The sequence below is a fragment of the Magallana gigas genome, chromosome 1, assembly GCF_963853765.1.
Source record: "Magallana gigas chromosome 1, xbMagGiga1.1, whole genome shotgun sequence".
In the NCBI taxonomy this organism is placed as follows: domain Eukaryota; kingdom Metazoa; phylum Mollusca; class Bivalvia; order Ostreida; family Ostreidae; genus Magallana; species Magallana gigas.
The window spans coordinates 10,395,029-10,415,749 of NC_088853.1; the positions used below are offsets into that span (position 1 = coordinate 10,395,029).

A 20,721-nucleotide genomic window follows, 5' to 3' on the forward strand; every position below is an offset into this window, starting at 1 on the left:
AGCATGCAGGATCCGATAAAGAAGAAATTTTATTGGTGTGGCCTTCCACATTTTCTATATTTTAGTTCAAATTGAGGCTGAACCATTGTAATATATTACCCTGCATAATCATTCTGATAAAGTCTCAATCATACATTATAAATAGCATCAAGACCAATATGGGGACCAAGGAAGGGTTCAAAGTTCAAAGGAATTATAGGATTGCATACAATCATGTATATACATAAGGACAAATCATAAATCATTTCAGAATCTGCAGTGTTGTTTAGTCCAATCAGATAATATGATTTAAAGAATTATCATGATTAAGTATCAAATTTCATTTTATACCTGTAATCATTTGAAAGATTCTCCTATTTTCCGACACCCATTTTAATGCAATACCTTACAAATCAGACAAAACTTTTAAAGATTAATAGAGGAAATTCAAATTAATTACAATCAGTATATGATTTTTATGAAACCTGTGATTTATTTGGTTTGATTGTATTTTAAATCTTTCAACAAAGGCTTAATAAAGATTGTGTGTATTAAAGTTTTCATGCATGTTTTTCTTTTTTGTGTACAGAGACTAGAGTTTCTTGATTATATCAGATGCACAACTATGACACTCTGTTAATTACCATTAAAATAAACTCTTTAGGAAGTGAAAAAATTGTTAAATTAAAGAATCTTTTTCTCTTTATATGATTGGTTTTAAGAAATACTACCATTTATGGCAGTGTTGACTTTCATGAAGCGCGCAGAGTGATTTTTTGTAAAAGTCAGATCAGAGGAAATTCGGATTTTCAGCCTTTTTAATTCAATTAGTTGTAGTATTTACAGCACAACTCCTTTAATTTTGTTCGACAAGAACTTATGCAGGTTCACAGTATAACTAGTTGATAGAAATCGCCATTTAAAACTGAATTATACGTCTTTTTTTAACAGCATGTAGGGTTTGTAGCATCTATTTCAATAGAGGTCAGAGGAAATTCAGACGTTATTATCTTTTTTTCTAATTCACGAACATGCCAATTATTGATTACTAATTTTTTGCTATTTATCATTTCTTCAAAATTACATAAAAAAAATAAGAGTGTAATTATAGGAAATTGTATTTTTTGCAATTTTTCTAGCTCGGGTCACGTCAAAAAATGTCACTTTTTTAGTGGTCAGAGGAAATTCAAACTAAAATAGCGGATTAAATAAAAGGAATTCTTATAATCCATTTTCAGATAAATAGAGTATTTTATTAACCTTTTTAATATTTTGGTGAGAAAATTTTTCTAGTTAATTGTAAATATGTCTTTTATGACATTTTTAATTTGCATTTAATGTTTTTTTTCTAGTTCTAAATTTTTGAACATGGGTAAGTTTGAAGGTCGTTGCCATGGAAACGAACTCACGAACATATGCTTAAAATGTCTTTTTTGACAAAAACAAATCGAATAGAGTCTGTTTAAACAATTTTTTCAATTATTCAATTAGTTTCATGTCAGGTTCACATGTCCTTAAAGAGCACATCGATCTTTTTCGTGATAAAATGACATCTATTTTGAGTCAAAGTGTAATCAGATTCGTTGTAAAAATGAATCTTATTGTTAACAGGATTGCAGAGGATGCCTAAAAGTCTGCACCACGCAATCATATTTACTGAAGCCAAACAAATAGTATTTTGTGTGTGATAGATTACTCATTATTCTAAGGTCGACTCGAACTCTTGTATTATATCAAAAAAAGCAATTTGAAATAAAATACGCTTTTCATGGGTGTCAACCATCATTGTAGAGGCGTACCGTAAGATTTATGAGTTTGCTATAGACATAAATACCATTATATATAAAAAAAATGTTCCTATCATCACTTTTTTTCTATTGTATGAGATCATTCTAGGTCAACTGGGGTCAGACGCACACTGTGTCATGTCGTAGAGGACTTATCTTGAAACTGTGTCGTTTATTGTTTATCGGTGTACTGGAAAGATACTAGAGTGATTGCCCTTTGTACGTATGTGACATGATACCATACTTTTTACTCGTCCATTCATTGTAAATTTTGTTTTCAGTTTTTTTTATGCATTAGAACAGTGACCCAATTTCGGTCATTGTTCAGTCCCCCCAGGGTATCCAATTACCATTTTTATTGTTCTCAGAACAATAGGTCTTTTGTTCTCTACCCCCTGTATGGTCGCTATTACTACTTATATAACTTTGGCTTCTACAAAAGAAATAAAGAAAAAAAAACAACTAAAAAAAACCCATTATAATTATTGTATATACATGTAAATGATGACTAGAAAAATGCTAACAATGACTACAAAAAATATTTTCCTGTGTTTATAAATGCCAACTTAAAAAAAATGAAACTTGCTAAAATGCAAAAAATAAATCAGGCATGCATAATATCGCACAAAACTACACGCAAGTATAGAATACTGTTACAAAAAAAAATTCTGAGTACATATTCCTTAATAAAAAAAAAATATATACAACAAATACACATATTCCATGTTTTCTGGAGGAGGGGGGTATTCTGTATTATAAAAAGAAAAAAAAAATTAAATCACAACCTGACAAAAATAACAAAAAAAATGCAATCAACTTTCATGTTTAAAACCGACAATAAGTATAAACATTCTTGTTTAAATCATAAGGATGGTCCAGTATTCAGTGTTCTTAGTTTTAATAGTTACTATCTTAGGCATTTCAAAATCATGATTTCATGTTCGTTATTTAAGCCCAGAGTTTAAAAAACAGATGAAAAAAAGGTTTTAAATGAGCATCGTAATTCAGGTGTTAACCATTAAATTTTCAAATATCTGTTTTAGATGGACACATTCACAAAGTTATTGTTTGAAATAGCAGCCGTGAATCGAATCGGTAATTTCTCGACAACCTGTACAATTAACTCATCCTTTGTCTGGAATTCAATTGTTTGGCGCAATACTTTTTCGATGGTTCCCTAAAAAAGGGTAATTTTGTTATCCCTTTTTCCATCAACTTCATACAGGAATTGGATTTTGTAACTTTTTGAGCTTTCATTTGATTCTTTTGCGCAAATAGGGCATTTTCCATCTTTTATCTTTTTTCTCCTGCAGGCTGCAAACATTAATTAGACATTTATTTACAAAGGTACAGGATTGTCTGATTTACAATATTTAAGATTACTTTCCAAATTTTATAGAAGTACCTTTTATGTAATAAAATAATAAAATAAACATCTTATATTATGAACACTGCTTAATTTATCTTTACACTATATGTTTCAAAAGATAAAAATATAAATTAAAAAAGTTAATAATATACAGTATTTACATGTAAAAAAAAATTTTTAAAAGCATAATTACGTGGCATATCACAACAATTATAGATGTCGCACTCCGTGAAGTCTGTTAGGACAATTTGCTTGGTAGCCTGTGTTTCTTCTGCGAAGTCCAGGTCATCATACACCTTTTCCTTGTCTTCATCCTTTATCTCAATATCTGGAGAATCCGCTATCATCTAAAATTTGTGAAACTTTCTCTTATGATTAATGGTTAAACAAGATATCTGTGAACCAATGCTCACTAACATTACCCTTGATATGATATAAATACACTGAAAACAACAGTTAACAATTAACAGGAAGTTGAAGTCCAAATTGTTTAAAAATTAATATGTTATACATGTATGTCTTTAATCAGTGTTTAAGATTCTTACTAATCACATTCTCTGTATATATCCATAATTATATTATTTTGACAAAAATAATTGATTTGACTTGTACCTCACATGTTGATGCTGGACTTGTTGTCAACTGGAGTTTTTGATAGTATGTTTTGGGGTATACAGCAGATACTTTCACACAATCCCCCGATGCATAGTTCGTCTCAGCATTCGGTCCAAAGAGACATACCTTAGCTGTATCTTTTTGGTCCTTGATCAGTAGTGATCGTACAGCTAAAGCGCCTTCCTGTCGGTAGCGCACAGGTGAAACCTAATAGAATATCATAAAAACACTTAGTATTTCATAATTTTTACTGTTTATAATATTTGAATAATTTCTTAACTATTAGTTTCACTTTACATCTGCTCAATTTTATTTTTTAACTAATAAATAGTGAAAGAATGAACATGTAATGAAAAATGATTATTCTATAAAATAAGGATCAATGTTTCCTAGAAAATCATTGTTTGATTGCATTTGGCAAGATTTTTCTAATCTCGCATCACTCAAAACTTCTTGCAAAGATTGTGAATTTTCCCTATGAGCATGCATATCTAATGACAACAACCTGACAGGTGTAATATCGAAACGAACGCCACAATATACTGAACTAGAAAACTGACCAGTCAGGAAGGGCCCCGCTATGACAATTAATATAGAGAAGTGAAAAAAACTTTGAATTCCATCCTCTTTATATTAACAATGATGAAAAATAAATGCCCGGCAGAAGATGTAGAGAACTGGAATATATAGGATCTCGTGATCTGTAGTTGGATATGATTTTCATCCAACAATTAAAGTGTTTTTTTCTTGAGCCTTAGTGAGGGAATAAAACACACAAGTTGGATAAAAATCATATTATACTACAAATCATATGAGATTCTATTTATCCCATGTTTTATACACTGCAATCAATGTGTATACTGTTTATAAAACTCTACATTATTTTACTTCATTATGCCTAGGCAAATCCCATTGTAAAGTCACAACTGTGGGATATCAAAAAAATATCCAATGAGTCATATCCACGGGATAAAGTGGGTTAACATGGGATGAAATAAAATTTGTTAAAAAAAAAAAAGAATTGATACCAATGCAATGATACCTAGGCTTTGCCTCTATTCAATGAATTATTATAAATCATTGTGTACGGTATTTTAACCAAAATAAAATATGAATATTATATTTTAAATCCATATTTCAAAGAATGTACACAATACTACACATCATTCAAAATTGACCTTAACTTCAAAACAAAGTTCATTTGCAGACACAGGCAGTGCAGTAATTAATCTCAATGTGACAGATAGAGATAAAGCTTAGGATTTTCTTCCTGTGGAAGGTTAATTAATCCCAAAGGACAAATATTGCACAGCCTTCCATGTATACAATGGTAACATTCTCAGCAGTTATCTCTCTTTGCCCATTCATTCTCAGCAGTTATCTCTCTTTGCCCATTCTTCTTATGCATAGTTAGGAATCTACCCCACCACCCCAGCTCCAAACCAGAAGACATAGAGAACCAAACTTAGCATCACAATATGTATTTCTGCCTACTGAACTACCATACCAAATTTGAACTTGATTGGGCAACCATAAAAAAAGTTATTTGAAAAAAAAACAGGAAATTTGTGGACGGAAGAGTGACAGACGGACGGACAGAAGGACGGACGGACAGAGTGATTACTATAGGGCACCCGCAAATCCTTGCGGGGCCCTAATTAACATATTGAAACAATTCATTTAAACTATCAAATCTCAGAAACACTGCATTTCCTGTAGGATCTTGAAAACCTTGCACATTTCTTTGATGTGAATCAAATATACATATATTATTCGATACCATGTCAACAATCAATGACACTGTACTGGTACCAAATGTTGTCAGCAAAAAAGGTGAAATTTGCGCACTGTCGTAAATTGCATTCTCAAATGAAATTTCTCCTGCATCATTGTTTTATCCAAAAATTGACCTTGCAAGCGCTCTCATGCCTACAGATTTTGACGGATTTTCATTAAATTTATACCAAATGTTTATACCACTATTACCTTGGTCAAGTTCGAAAATTAGCATCGGTCGATACTTTTTGTTGGAGTTATGAGACTTTGTGACCTTGTAAGCGCTCTCATGCCTACACATTATGACGAATTTTCATCAAATTTATACCAAATGTTTATACCACTAATACTTTGGTCAAGTTCTTTTAGATTGTAGTATTTTGGATATATTTGCGACAGGAAAAATAGAAAAAAATGGGTGGTGGGGGTAAAAAAAAATGTTACACCCAACCTCCCCACACATTTAATTCTGGAACAGCCCTGAATGTTTGAAAATATTCCAATATACAGTATACTAGTATACTGCTTGACCGGCGGGGGACCCAGGAATTCTATTCTTGTTCTCTTTTCCGTTGTTTAAAAACAATATTAGGCACATTTCAATCTAAAAGTACTTGACCATCATTCTGCAACCATGTAAAATTTTCTCTTAATTATTAACCGATTTCAGTGGATTTTTCGGAGATGGTTGAGAAGTCTGGGATTTTGTTAAAGTAGTTGAAACAAATCTTGGTGTTTGTGAAGTTGAGTCAGTTTTTGATTTTTGTTTATTGTACATATCATTAAACACATTATCTGCCCAAAATACATCTTAAAGTTGATGTATATTATTTAATTTGTTTTTAAGGCGCAATGGAGAGTTTAGCAAAACTTAAAGAAAAATATGCCACCAACAATAGACACAAACTAGTGTCAAATAAAAGACCTAGTGAATCAAAAGTAAACAAATATGATTTTCAGTTTGGCATTACTTATGCATAATTAAGCGACACTTATGAATGCATATTGTTTATGTTCTTTTTTAATTCAGTATAATTATAAATAAGGCCACACCAATGTAATTTCTTGTTTGTCAGACATCCATTTAAAAAAAGGTACGAGCGAGCGAGCAATTAAATGAAGAAAAAAATATTTTTAGGAGGTACATATTTAACTAAATATATATTTTTTTTCTACTTGTTTCTGGTCTATAAATAAAAACTTTAAAATGCGAAAAATAGAGTGGAAATAGAACAGAAAACAGCACATAATTTTCATGGATGCGGAAAATTTATAACTAATATAATTTGTTTAGTTTAATTCAAAAACAAGCGTGCAGGGACCGACAAACAATGATGTTTTATCTTTTAATTATATTTTTTATAATGATGTAATGGGTTTGTGATATAATATAAAACTTTTTTTCATTTAGACAATAGGTATTTCTTGTGTTATGGGATTAAGCAAACTACATAAAGTTCAACATTTCAGGAAGTGATCATCCATGTTATGCTGGTTTCATTGTTACTTGCTTCATTTTTAAACAGCCAGTTAAGGCTTTGTCACTGGGGAAAGCTCTTTTGAGTGTTTTGTTTTCTTTGACCATAACATGTATGGCAAAAATAGGATGCCTTAAAAAACCAGTGTTGAATATTTTTTGACTCAGCGTGATAGAGATAAATGATGATTATAACTTGTTCATCCGCCCGTCAGCATCGTTTACTCACGCAGTCGACGCTAACTTCTTGTATGTCTACCATTTTTAGCTCACCGAGACGAAGTCAAGGAGAGCTTATGCTATACCATCGGCGTCGGCGTCGGCGTCCGGACCTGGTTAAAGTTTTTGTTGCAGGTCCTGTATCTAAGCTATTATTTGTCCTATCTTCACCAAACTTGCATGGATGATGCATCTGGACCTACTTATGGACTTGAAAGACTTGGATGCTGAATCTGGGTCCTAAATTTCAGATGCTGAAGGAGGTTAAGGTTGTTGGACCAGGTTAAAGTTTTTGTTGCAGGTGCCCTTTGATAACAATATCTCGTTACTGCTGGTCCGTACTTCACCAAACTTGCATGGATGGTGTGCCTTATGATACTGATGCACCAGACAGGCTTGAGTGCTGAATCTGAGCTATAGGTTTCGGATGCTGGAGGAGGTTAAGGTTTTTGGAGCAGGTTAAAGTTTTTGTTGCGGGTGCCCATTGATAGCAATATCTAAGTTACTACTGGTCCTAACTTCACCAAACTTGTATGGATGATGCGTCTTATGATACTGATGCACCTGACAAGCTTGAATGCTGAATCTGAGCAATAGGTTTCGGATGCTGGAAGAGGTTAAGGTTTTTAGAGCTGGTTAAAGTTTTTGTTGCAGGTGCCCTCTGATGATTATATCTTAGTTACTACTGGTCCTAACTTCACCAAACTTGTATGGATGGTGCGTCTTATGATACTGATGCACCTGACAAGCTTGAATGCTGAATCTGAGCAATAGGTTTCGGATGCTGGAGGAGGTTAAGGTTTTAAGAGCTGGTTAAATAAAGTTTTTGAAACAGGTGCCCTCTGATGATGATATCTTAGTTATTACTTGTCCTTACTTCACCAGACTTCCATGGATGGTGTGTCTTATGATACTGATGCACCTGACAGGCTTGAATGCTGAGTCTGGTTTCGGATGCTGGATAAAGTTAAGTTTTTAGGAACAGGTCACATGTTTAATAGATGATAGTACTATTTCAAACTTGCATAGTTGATTTAACTGTAATATGAATGAATCGCAGAGGTAGCTTCAGATGCAGAGCTTGATCTCCATTATCAAGGATGCTAAAAAATAAATCTTAGTTATTACAGGTCCTAAATTCACCAAACTTTAATGGATGGTGTCTTATGATACAGATGCACCTGACAGGCATGGATGCTGAATCTAAGCCATAGGTTGCGGATGCTGGAGGAAGTTAAGGTTTTAATTGCTAGTGCCCTCTGATGATGATATCTTAGTTTTTACTGGTCCAAACTTCACCAAACTTGCATGGATGATGCGTCTTATGATACCAATGCACCTGATGGGCTTGAATGCTGAATCTGAGCCATAGGTTTCGGATGCTGGATGAGGTTTAGTTTTTTGGAACAGGTCACATGTTTTATAGATGATAGCTTGCATAGTTGATTTAACTTTATTATAAATTAAATGCAGAGGTTGCTTCAGATGCAGAGCCTGATCTCCATTATCAAGGATGCTAAAGAAATCTCCTACCTCACTCAAACCAGCTCGATAGATAGATGTGTTTGTTGATAAATGATATAACATGATTCCTATGATATAGTATTGTATGATATGAAACAATATTGTTTGATATGATACAATATGATATCTTATGTTATATTATAAAAAGTTATACGATAAGATATGATATTGTATCAATTTTTTTTATATTTTATATGATATTGTATCATGATATTGTTATGTATAGTATTGTATATTATTTTATCACATGATACAATTACATAAGATATTGCAAAATATTATATTGTATCCTATGATACAATATTGTATATTCTATAATATTGTATCATACAATATTGTATAATATGATATTGGTTTCAGTAATATAGAATTATATCACATGAAATTGTATAATATGATATTGTAATATTATATAATATTGTATCATACGATAATGTATGATATGATATTGGTTAATATGATATATTATCATATCACATGAAATTGTATTATATGATATTATAATATATATTATTGTGTCATATGATACAATTTGTATAATATAATAATGTATTTTATAATATTTTACTTTATCACATAATATTGTATCATTTGATAAGATACAATGTTGGAATCAAATTATATTGTATTATATGATATAATATCATATAATGTATCAAATATGTTTCAGTGTCATTTAATACAATATCATACTATATTATACAATATAATATCATGTTTCAATGTTATGTTGTATTATGTAATATGATATTGTAATATAATACTATATTGATTTATATTTTATGATATTGTATTATGTGATCAAATACAATAAGGTATAACACAATACAATGTCATATCATACGTTACAATATCATATCTCATTATTGTTTATTACGGTATTTCATTGTATTATATGATATATATTATAAATATGACATGATGCAATATTTCATTTTATATCATTGTTTTGATTAACATATGAACATATGATTATCATAAAAAATTTTATCAGATGATATACGATATTTTGTCAAAACAGAATCCATGAATATCCAAGATCATAAAGTATGATTTTCATATAAAATGATAAAGGTGGTCTTATAAAGGTGATGTCTCATAAGGGTGATGCTCCGTCTCGGTGAGCTTAGTAATCTATGATTACCTATGTTTATATCTCTGACGACTCGGATCCAAAACAAGCTTAACAATATGAATGAAAGTTTAAACGTTTTTTTTAACAATGTCAGCATTATGTTCTGACCAGCTCAAATTTGAAGATAACTGTATACCAATATGTTTATGTTCACTGACATATTCAAGCTGACAATTATCAATGAAGTATTTAAAAAAATGTCTGACCATGGTATTTAAATTGTATGACTTACATGATGGTCAAAAACATTGGTGATTAAAATGGTCTGATTGGTGACTGATGTAACTGCTAGAGTTTAACATCCATTTTATAGGATGTTAATTGGGTGTAACTTTACACGCCCATATCGTTTGTAGGACACCGATTATGCTAGCTGTTATTTTGGGTGCAACTTTTCACACCCATTTTGGGGTTTATCTATTGGTATATTTTACAAATGTAGTCACTGACGGTATACTCACCCCTTAACTGTGACCTCTATTATGACCCCTGGGTGGGGTCTGGAAAGCCCTATGAGTTAATACCCTATGACGTCAGTGACTGTACACTCCCCTTTTGACTATGACCCATATTATGACCTACCATGGAAAGCCCCATGAAGTCATTATGACTGTACATTGTACCACTGACTACTTATCAACACCAGTTACATCAAATCCATCATTTTGGTTTATGGTAAACATTTTAGGATCTTTGTTCTTTAATTTAAACACATTCCCATTCTCTTTTTTTGCATTTTTTTTATTTTTACATGAACATTTGTTATAAAAGATGGGGAAAATAGTCATCATTATAATACAGAGTATAAACATAATACATCCAATAATTAATATTGTTAAATTAAAGAAATGATAACCCGTTACAACATCACCCAGATAGAACGATGCTGTGCTGGTGGCCTTCGGAAATGTTTGGATCCACAATTTTGTTGATGAGTCTTAAAAAAGAAAAAAAATATTTAAACCAGTGCTACATATATCCAAGAAAATAATGTTTCAACTTTTAAAAAATATCATTGATATTTAGTGCTATTACACAGAAGAAAAAATAAGTAGTATGAAGGGGGACATTATACCCCACTTTGAGGTTCAAAATATTTGAGGTTCAGTGTAGACCAGGAAGGTAATTAGGGAGGAGCGTAGCAGGAAGTTGATAATTAGTATTAATGCCGTTCCAACGGAATACAACAGATGACTTTATTTAATTAAACCTTGAAATATCAATTGTATTGAGTATATTAAACAATCGTGACTCTCGGTGAAATACTCTTGTAACAGCTTGATCACACTTGTTCTCATGTAAACAATAATACTAATTATATATTAAAACTATTCAGAGTAATATGGTGTATTAAAAAAGAGAAACAAATCTGATTTTTTAATAAAAATGATTTTATTCAAATATATAGACATATTAAAATCGAATCCACGTTGTTTGAAGTCTGTAACGAGATTTTGCTTTAATGTTTTTATTTTCAATTGTTTTTTTCTTTTTGAACACTGGCTTTTCTGTGATAAGCGATTCCTCGGATTCCTTCGTAGATAGATTGGCTGATGTTGTTTCAGGCTTTATCGAGTCCTCGGATTCGGTCTGAGTTGACATGTCATGGTTCTGTGATTCCTCCGGGTGTGGTAGGGCTATCATGTTTTCAGATACATTTTCTGCCACGACTCTCTCCGCGTCTGCTTCGGAATTCGCGCGATGTGTCTCCTGGAGTGTCATGAGACGGCTGTACTTCTCGTAAGGTATCAACACAGATTTCTGCATCACGTCCACCATTTTTTCAGGAAAGGTTTTACGATTTTTAACAAGGTTGTGATGCCGAGTTGATTTCTTTTTAAGTAACCTCCTTTTATTTTTTTGGCCGTTTTTTGTCGCCTAATACGAAGAGAACAGATTTGTATTTTTTAAGAGCTTTTTTTCTCTTCTGGATTCAGTAAAATAACACTATGGATGACGTTCGCGGCTATTTCTCCCAACACGTTTAATTGATCTCTGGTGATGGAACTTAATATCAATTTTCTTTGTGCGGGATTTGACTGAAGCAAAAATTCTAAAAAATGTCTCTGTTGTCTGACAGCAGAAGTCATTATAATTATCTTATACCAAAGGTCTACATTTGTTCTTATAAACATGAGTATACTGTAGGGTCCTCTCCCGGAAATATATCTGTTCTGAGTCTAAATTTATCGTCGCCTCGAGGTGACGTGTCTACCACCAGGTAACCGAAGGGACGCTTAGTTGCATCTTTGTAAGCCTCCATCAAGAGTTTAGAACATCCCGGATATAACTGTCGACCCAACATTGAAATTTGGGATGCATCTCTGGCATTTTTCATCAGTATCAAATAGTAGGTATTTAAAGCTATGGTTCTTGATTTTGAACCTTTCGGAAATAAATTCTGTGTAATGAATACTACACTGAGACGTCGGTGGTGACAGCCTTGAGTAAATAAAAGTTCCATGTCGGCATCTCTGACTACTCGATGCATTAAATCGTCCAGCACGATTAGCGTATGTTGTCGATCAGAGGTCAGTTCCTCTATTTCTTTGTTTGTGGGAACCCCGTGATGTAATCTCAAGTTAAAAAAACGCTGCTCCATTTCGTCAAAAAGAGGTTGATCAATACCGTAACAATACAAAATGTGTTTAGGTGGCTCACCGCCATACATTTCATTCAAATCAGTCAACAATCGGTAAACAAATCGCGTCTTACCACTTCCTGTTTGACCGCTTATGCACATACTCGAACACGGTTGAAATGGAATAGACATGCTGATGATTTATGTCTTATATCCGAGTATCATTAACCTTCTTATATTTTTTCTGTTTTTAAAGAGGGGTTAGGTAATATGTAACCTATTGCACTGCTAAGTAAGGAAATCCACAGTTCAGAGGAACCGTTCTTTAGAGACAAGTTAACAATTGAGGTAATGATAATGATATACACCACGATCATTTGACAGAAGTAGACAATTTCAGATTTGGGAATTTTATTTCCCATTAAACACCACGATTCTGATGACGAGGTGGAAGTTCTCTCCATGTTAAATAAAATGCTTTTGAATATATAGATACTGAACCCTTCTTATGACCTTGTCTTGGGATAAATGAAAAAACGTGAATTACACCAAAAATCTTTATTGTACATACAAGTATATATGTATGTAAATAGTTAGGCAAACAAAAATACATACGGTAAATTAATCTTGAGTTTAAGTTCATTAAGAGTATAAATACATGCGAAATAAAAAAAAAAAAAAAATAAAAAAAAATTACGTAATGTACATGTAGATGTATACATTGAACATGGATATTTCAAAATAAACGATGAATTAGAGTAATATTTTTTTTTACCACATTTAAGACAACTGTATAATCAACCATTCAACGTACATAAATAATTACAAAATTTCACAGAAGAAGCGAAAATATTAGATAATATTTCTCATCATATCCAAGAGATGAAACGATGCGACATACCCCCCCCCCCCCTCCTTTGCAGTACAACACAAACTTTACAAAACAAGATATCTGTGAGCCAATGCTCACTAGTGATACCCCCGCTCTGATGTGAATATGCAAAATAAGCAAAGTCGACATTTAACAGAAAGCTGGCATCCGATTGGTACAGAAATATTTGACATTCTACCATGCCAAATAACTTGCCGCTCAAAACTCCTCTAATGACATCTTCATGTGTCATGGGACCTTGACCTGTAGGTTGCTTTCTCGAGTTGACGAATGTTTTCAACTGAAGGTTAGTGCGAATGTTATTACGGAAAGTACACTCGCGCATTTCAACAACCTTGTAACCTTGTTTTCTGAGGTAACTCGTTGCAAGTTTGGTTTTATTTTGTCTCATTTCTAAGAGTTTGTCGGTTTTGACATGTCGAGTCAACCAACAACGATGACCATGCCAGTAACATCCATGAAACTGCAGCACCGTGTTAGTCTCCTCGTCGTAGCCGTCAACAGGAAAGCGGCCAATTTTTTTTTCTTTACCTGAATTCAGCTTATGTTTGATGGTTTTATAGTTCCCACAGTGGGACAACCAATCTAACCAATCATATGCAATTGTATATTTATCTCGTTTCTGAGGTTTAAATTTATCGAGCATGCGCCTACGCACAAAAGCACCGGCGGGCATTTCTTTTCCTATACAGTATAGGTATAGCGCATTGGCGTCAAAGCCGATAATTCGACCACATGGCTTTTGCGGATTACCACGAATAAATGACCTTTTTGTTTCGTGGTAGCGTTTGAAAATAATGCTCGGACCTCCTATAATGTTCTGCTTGATCGTGTCGTACAGATCTTCATTTTCACGATCAATCAAAGCAAAACTGGCCCCCTCTTTCGTACCACTTTCAAATAACATTCGACGCGCGAGACCTGGTACCGATATACTACATTTAAATATGTCAATACCGCGCTCGAAATAATATTTCTGTAAATTCTTCACCGCTTGTACGAAAGGTTCGACGTCGAGATTGTTGTACCAGACGAGGAAATCGCTAAACGTTGTCATTTTTTTCTCGTCCCACACTCTTTGACAGAAGGCATATTCTTCGTCGGTAATGTTGGCATTTTTGAGAGTTGAATAAAAGGCCTCGTGAGGTGGAAGTCGGTCGTAACGAAGTTTGTCTATATCATAAAAAAATTCGTATGGGAAAAAACCCTTACTCTCTTGAACATCGAGTGCTCTTAAAAACCCCGAATAATTTATACCGGGACTCAGATATTGAGAGATGTCTAAAAACTTAAAAGTGTTTGTACTGATGCATGAATAAACAGTGTTGCGTTTGGCAACGAACGCGCCGTTTTCGTCGAGCCGGAGGTGTTTAACGAGGTAACTCTTTATTAAATTAATATCGTATTTGGCCGAATTGAAACCAATGCATATCATTTGCTCGCAATAACTTTCAAATTCCTCTTTTAATTTTTTGGAAAGCTTTTTTTCTTCATTTATCATTTTATGAATGTCCTCGTCATCTCCGATGCACTCGAGTGCGTCTTCACAAATTCTCTCGTCAAACACCGAGTCCTCGAGGGCGCTAAACACATCAGAAAACTTTTCTTTAGTTAACTCGGTTGCTTTTTGAGCGATTGTTGACATGTACTCTACCATTTTTTCAACAAGAGAATCAATGTTTGATTCAACAATGCATAGGGGTTCGGTGTGGTCTTCTACATTTGAACAGACGCTTACGGATACGGGGACGTGCTGTTCCGTATATTGAAGACTTGCACTGTTCTGACCAGCATCAGTTGGTACAAGCATAGATTCAAAGTCGTAAACTAAAAACCATTCATACAAACGATCACTGGGATTAACAGTGATGCCGTATTGTTCCAATTTATCAAAAATTGTGTTTGGAGTAGAATAAAACCCCCCTGGAAATTGTCTTTTTGTTTTCATCTTGCACACACCCTGATGTTTTTTCAAATTTTTTAAGTGCCCAAAATGACGATGACAAGTTTTGCACTGAAATTTTTTGGCGTAAGTGTCGAATTTCGTAATGTATGACAGATGATGTTCGAATATATTTAAGTAAATGTCATTTGAATATTTACATTTTGATTTGTAAATAACTTGTGCAGAACCATCTTCTTGTAAAGAAAATAAGTTGACATTGATTTCGAAACATTTTTCGAAATAAACTAGTTGATCTAAAGTAATACCAGGAAACGTTTTTGAATTTGAATTTATGTCTTTGCTTTGTCTTTTGTTAAAGGAGACCCATTTTTGAAATAGCTCTTGTGTTTGATTCTCCAACAAAGACCAATCTTTATTCTGGTGATATGCTAAACAGCGGAAAGCACAAAGGTTGTCTTTATATGCATAACCTTTACTATTCGTTGTCATTGAAATGACTGATTTCGATTGACTGATGTGTTCAGGCACAGTAACTCTACCGTTACCCAAAACAAAATTCAAATGATATGTAACGATGCGGACATTTGTGATCAGAAATGGTTTCCACTTTGTATCGGGACGCTGCCGCAAAATATAATCAGTGATGTTTAATTGCTGCATGCGATGCTGTAAACGTTTTAAATGAATTTTTCTCGATACGTAAATGGGACGTTCAAATACCTCTTGATTGTGATAAGGTTTAAAATACCGATATTCACCTGTTTCGGTGTTTTTCAATATTAAACCAAATTCCAAATTCAAACGGAAGGCTTTTTGTTGACGGTCATAAATTTCGTTTCCTGCTTGCATAATTTCGGAAACGGTGAAATGATTATCGATCGGAAAGTTGTATACACTATAAACATTTCCTTCCTGGTGTCTTCTTAAGATTAAAGAAGCATTCGTCTCATATACTTCCTTTAATTGTTCATCAATTCTGTCGCCTTCCCCCCATGGCGGAGACCCATTCCCCCAAGGTCTGGGTTGTAAAAGACCTGCTCCTACTTGAACATGGTCATTCATCTGATGAACGTACAATGTTCGTCGACAATCAAATTTTTGATGACATGTCCGACACGTATAGCCAAAAGAAGAATCCTAAACGAGAATTGAAAAAAAAAAAAATAAGCTTCATTGTAGCAAAATACTAGTATACGATTAACCATCAATTTCGTAAAATGTGTGTTAGATTTGTTTTATTTTACCTTCGGTGCGTGGTCTTGTTTTTGTTGTGTTGATGCATTTGATGATCTTTGTTCATTGTTCTAAATTAAAAAAAATAAATCAAATCAAGATTCATGTGATGAACGAATTATGAATACAAACTTTTAAGAGATTGTTTCCTCAATGCAGATATATATATATATATATATATATATATATATATATATATATATATATATATATATATAATAGATATAAAATTTATAATTATGATGAAAAAAAAAAAAACCTCAAAGGTGTTGTCTTGTGCTGGTGTCGAAGGGATTGATGCATCGTTGTTCTGCTTTAATTAAAAAAGACCAGTTAAAATTTAAAAAAAAAAAAAAAAAAAAAAAAACAACAAAAAACTATGAATTTGAAATCAAAAATATTCAAGAAAATAAATGTCATAGATTACCACAGATCTGTTGCTTTTGTTTCGTTGCATTGACGTCGTGGATGTTGTTGGAAAATTGTTCTAAATAAGTAAAGAAGTATGAGAGAATTAGAAAGAGATAAGATCTGTCCTTTTTTTTTCCTTTTTTTATTATTATTTTTTTTATTTTAAACAACACTTTTTTTTTTCGTAATTATTATATCATTATAAAGTTTTGAATGGTGAATACAAAAAAAAAGTCAAACTCGGTATATTAATTAAGATGTCTGGATCATTCTACTAATCGATATTTTTAAGTGATCGTTTCCTGTGTTGAAAGAAAGTAACTGGAATAATCTTTTAAAAATCCCGGATGATGATGTGTATAAAGGAATATAGATGTACGCGTGTACTGCTTTTCCAGACGGATTAATCACAAATACTGTGTTTTATATGTAAAGAGTAAAAGAAAAAGGGATTTTTTTAGTCTATCCAAGCATATAAATAAGCCTGCACTCAATATATTTTTTCACTTCCTAACTTATACCTATAGTATTGACATCGAGGACAAAAAAAAATGGCAGGAAGAAAAGGTGGAAGTGTAAGTATTTAAACATACATGTATTTTATGAATTATGTAGAAGTATTCTTTTTTTTTTTTTTTTTTTTTTTTTTTTTTTTTAAGATTATTTTCATCTTCCTGCGATGTCATCTAATATCATATGAAACGAAAAAACTATCTTTTAGGAAAATTCTTTACAACAGATGTAATACAAAAAAAATTGTTAAGTGAAAGAATAAGAATGTTTTTAAGTCATGTAAGCTAAAAAAAAAAAATGGATGCTAAGGGACAATAAATCATTCTCATGTACATGTATCCTCATTCATATATTTTCTTTGTTGTATATCTAATGTAAATGGTGTCATGGATATTCACAATTTAATCATGTTTATAAAAAGTAAAAAGAATCATTATCAAACAATGCTAAGTTCCTTACACTGATATTTACCGCTACTATCAAATTCAATGTTATGCGAATGAGTGGTACATGTACATGTAATGCTATATCAGCAAACTTTATAAAAGTAACACCTTTCATTATTTATTCGTTTCAATTTCAGACCAATGATGTGTGGTTAAGTTCACGGGTCATTATGATCGAGTCTACCCCTAGAGGGCCTAGATTTCGCCGGGTATGTTTTTTATCATATTGATTTTTTTTTTTCTTCTAATTTCTATTTTTAAATTGTAAATATTCTACGATCAACAAAGAAATGTAATATATAAACCATCGATTAAACAACAAATGTTAATGAATGACAAACACATGCATGAAAATTATGTTAATAAAAAAAAAAAATAATTATGCATTTTGTTTTTGTAGGTGAGGAGACGAATTAACTTCTCCTCGGAGGATGGGGATGGCGCATGCGCAACCCGCACACCTGCAGCGTCCCCCCAAATTCCTGCAGATACGGTACATATATCTTATATTTTCATTAACAACGATTTTCAAAATGTGGTACTATACCTTGCATGTCTGCTGGTGTCTTTGATACTTTCTCTCGTCCAAGAATTCAGCGCAACAGTTATCACACTTAAATAATTTATCCTTATGCTCCATGTGGACATGTAATGTGCGATGCGATGAAAACTTAAACGTATAGTCACAGTAAAAACATTTAAACTCTGCTTTGCATACTCTAACATGTCGATCGTAATTGTCTTTTCGATTAAGTACCTTTTCACAAATATCGCAACGAAAACTATTTGTTTTATCGTGTACATTTTTATAATGTCGCTTAAAAGAAGAGCTGTTACAAAACGACTTGTTACATATAGCACAAAATGTCTGCATAATTCACAGTCGTTCATTCAAATGACATTGAACACCTAATTAAACAATGAGTACATTTTCCTCAGTCTTATATAGTACATCATTAGTCATACACATGTATTACATTATTTTACTTGGATAATCTTTTTCCGGGTTATGACTGAATTCGTCATGTGTTATCCGAAAGTAAACAATGACGGATCTAGGGACGGCGCAACGGAATAACATTTCTTATATATGTAAAAATGTGTAAGCTTCCGAGGGAGTCGCCCCGGACCCTCATCAGGGTCATAGCCTTAATAGACCTACTGTGCGGGGGGGGGGGGGGGCTTCATTACACCCCCCCCCCCGCCCTACCTTTTACTGTACCATCTCGTTGCGAAATTCCTGGATCCGCCACTGGTTAATGTATTTCATGTAAGGTCATCTTTAAAATTGTTTGGCTGTGCTCTCCCGGAAAAACGAAATATATATATTTTTCTTTATTCCTTTTATCTTGTCAACAAATATTTTTAAAAAATTTGAGTCGGGAAAGCACAGACAAACATTATTTTAAGGATGATCTAACCATGATTATCTAGAGGACCTGTTTTATAAAAAAAGAACTTACGACTACGACCAAATTTAATTCTGCTAATAGCTTTTTTTTGTATATATATATATATATATATATATATATATATATATATATATATATATATATTTTTTTTTTTTTTTTTTTTTTTTTTTTTGCTCGTAGTCGTAAATTTTTTTCTTTAGAAAATACAGGCCTCAGTTTTTTTTTTCCTTTATTTTATACATCCTTAAGTTTTCTTGTTCCTTACATTACATTAAAATTTATCTTTTCCAGACCATAGCTGAAGAAAGTCTTCAGCAACGGGTGCTGAGACTCGAAGAAAGTTTGGAGGCACTCCGAAAGGAGATGGAAGGGAGGAGAATCCTCCGGAAGTTGAATGTTTGCAATTTTTGCCAAAATTAAAATGTTTTAAATTTCAACCTGTCTTTTTTTTCAATTCTGTTAACGGTTGAAACAGACTGTAGCAATGTACTCAAAATTTACAAAAGAACCACTGACACAATAATACAAAGATTACAAATAATTCAAATATTTATATTTCGTTTATTAAATACATAAAGAATTTCGGAAAAGTCAACATGTTTAAAAAAAATATCATGATAAGATCATTTTAATATGACAGTCTGGTGGGTGCGCGCCTCTGTCTGGTTGAGCGGCGGAGTGGTGCTGGTTGTGGCGCTGGCATGACTGGTGGAGGTGTGGGGGCTCGCATGTGTAGATCTTGGCCTCTTCTCCTCACACATAAAGTCAGAATGATCACTAAAAAGAAAGTTAATCGTTCTTAAAATCTCTCATCACAACCGCGTCGAACTCGGTTAGCGACTGCGACTCTATCTCGAGGTCCACCCGTCTCCTCTGACACCTTCTCTTAATCACACAAACGATCATCCCCGAGAAAATGAAAACCACTACACCCGTCCAAGAATAACATATATCCAAGGTGTGTCTAAATAAACAAAGGTTGGCTTTAGAAACAACTTCTATATAAGAGTAATTTAAATAATCCTTTATTTTATTTATTTAAAATTATTTATTTTTTATTCAAAACTTGCTGAATGTAATAACTCCCAATTCGACGGTTCTTAGGGTAGTTGTTGTTATCATGTCTTTGACCCCACTGCTGTGCTGAGCGTTCTGAAAAAAAGAGAAAAAAAACCCCATAAATTTCAATTTTTATTAACTTTTTAAATTTTTTTAAATAACATCGATTCAATTAAAAAAATTCTTGACGATATATCTCCCTGACAAGTTTTCTTTTGAGAATTAAAATTATTGTTAATTTTTTTTTTTTTTATGACAAGTGAGGGAGCCTATGCGGACCGTCGTCCAGGGGTTTGTTTTGATGTCATCACAATCAGCTTGTGGGTCGTGGATGACAAGTCTGGTCAGTGCTAAATATCCCTCAATGTTAATCTCCCCTACTGCCCT

General features: G+C 32.9%; 1 protein-coding gene, 1 long non-coding RNA gene and 1 pseudogene across 2 annotated transcripts; 1 reads left to right on the top strand and 2 right to left on the bottom strand.

Annotated features, from left to right (window-relative positions):
• Positions 1-1,636: 1,636 nt before the first annotated feature.
• On the bottom strand, positions 1,637-11,660 carry LOC136275544 (uncharacterized; annotated as a pseudogene).
• A 4,405-nt stretch (positions 11,661-16,065) lies between these two features.
• On the bottom strand, positions 16,066-18,573 carry LOC117688167 (uncharacterized). The gene is made up of 5 exons (XR_010711323.1): positions 18,411-18,573; positions 16,921-16,980; positions 16,753-16,806; positions 16,505-16,564; positions 16,066-16,397 (listed from the first exon to the last, which is right to left on the bottom strand). It is a non-coding gene; the product is annotated as an uncharacterized lncRNA (long non-coding RNA).
• LOC117688166 (uncharacterized) lies at positions 17,153-19,712 on the top strand. The gene is made up of 4 exons (XM_066077181.1): positions 17,153-17,479; positions 18,001-18,072; positions 18,264-18,356; positions 19,567-19,712. Exons 1-4 carry the CDS (start codon positions 17,456-17,458, stop codon positions 19,693-19,695), a joined length of 318 nt encoding a protein of 105 aa, XP_065933253.1. The 5' UTR covers positions 17,153-17,455; the 3' UTR covers positions 19,696-19,712.
• Positions 19,713-20,721: the final 1,009 nt, after the last annotated feature.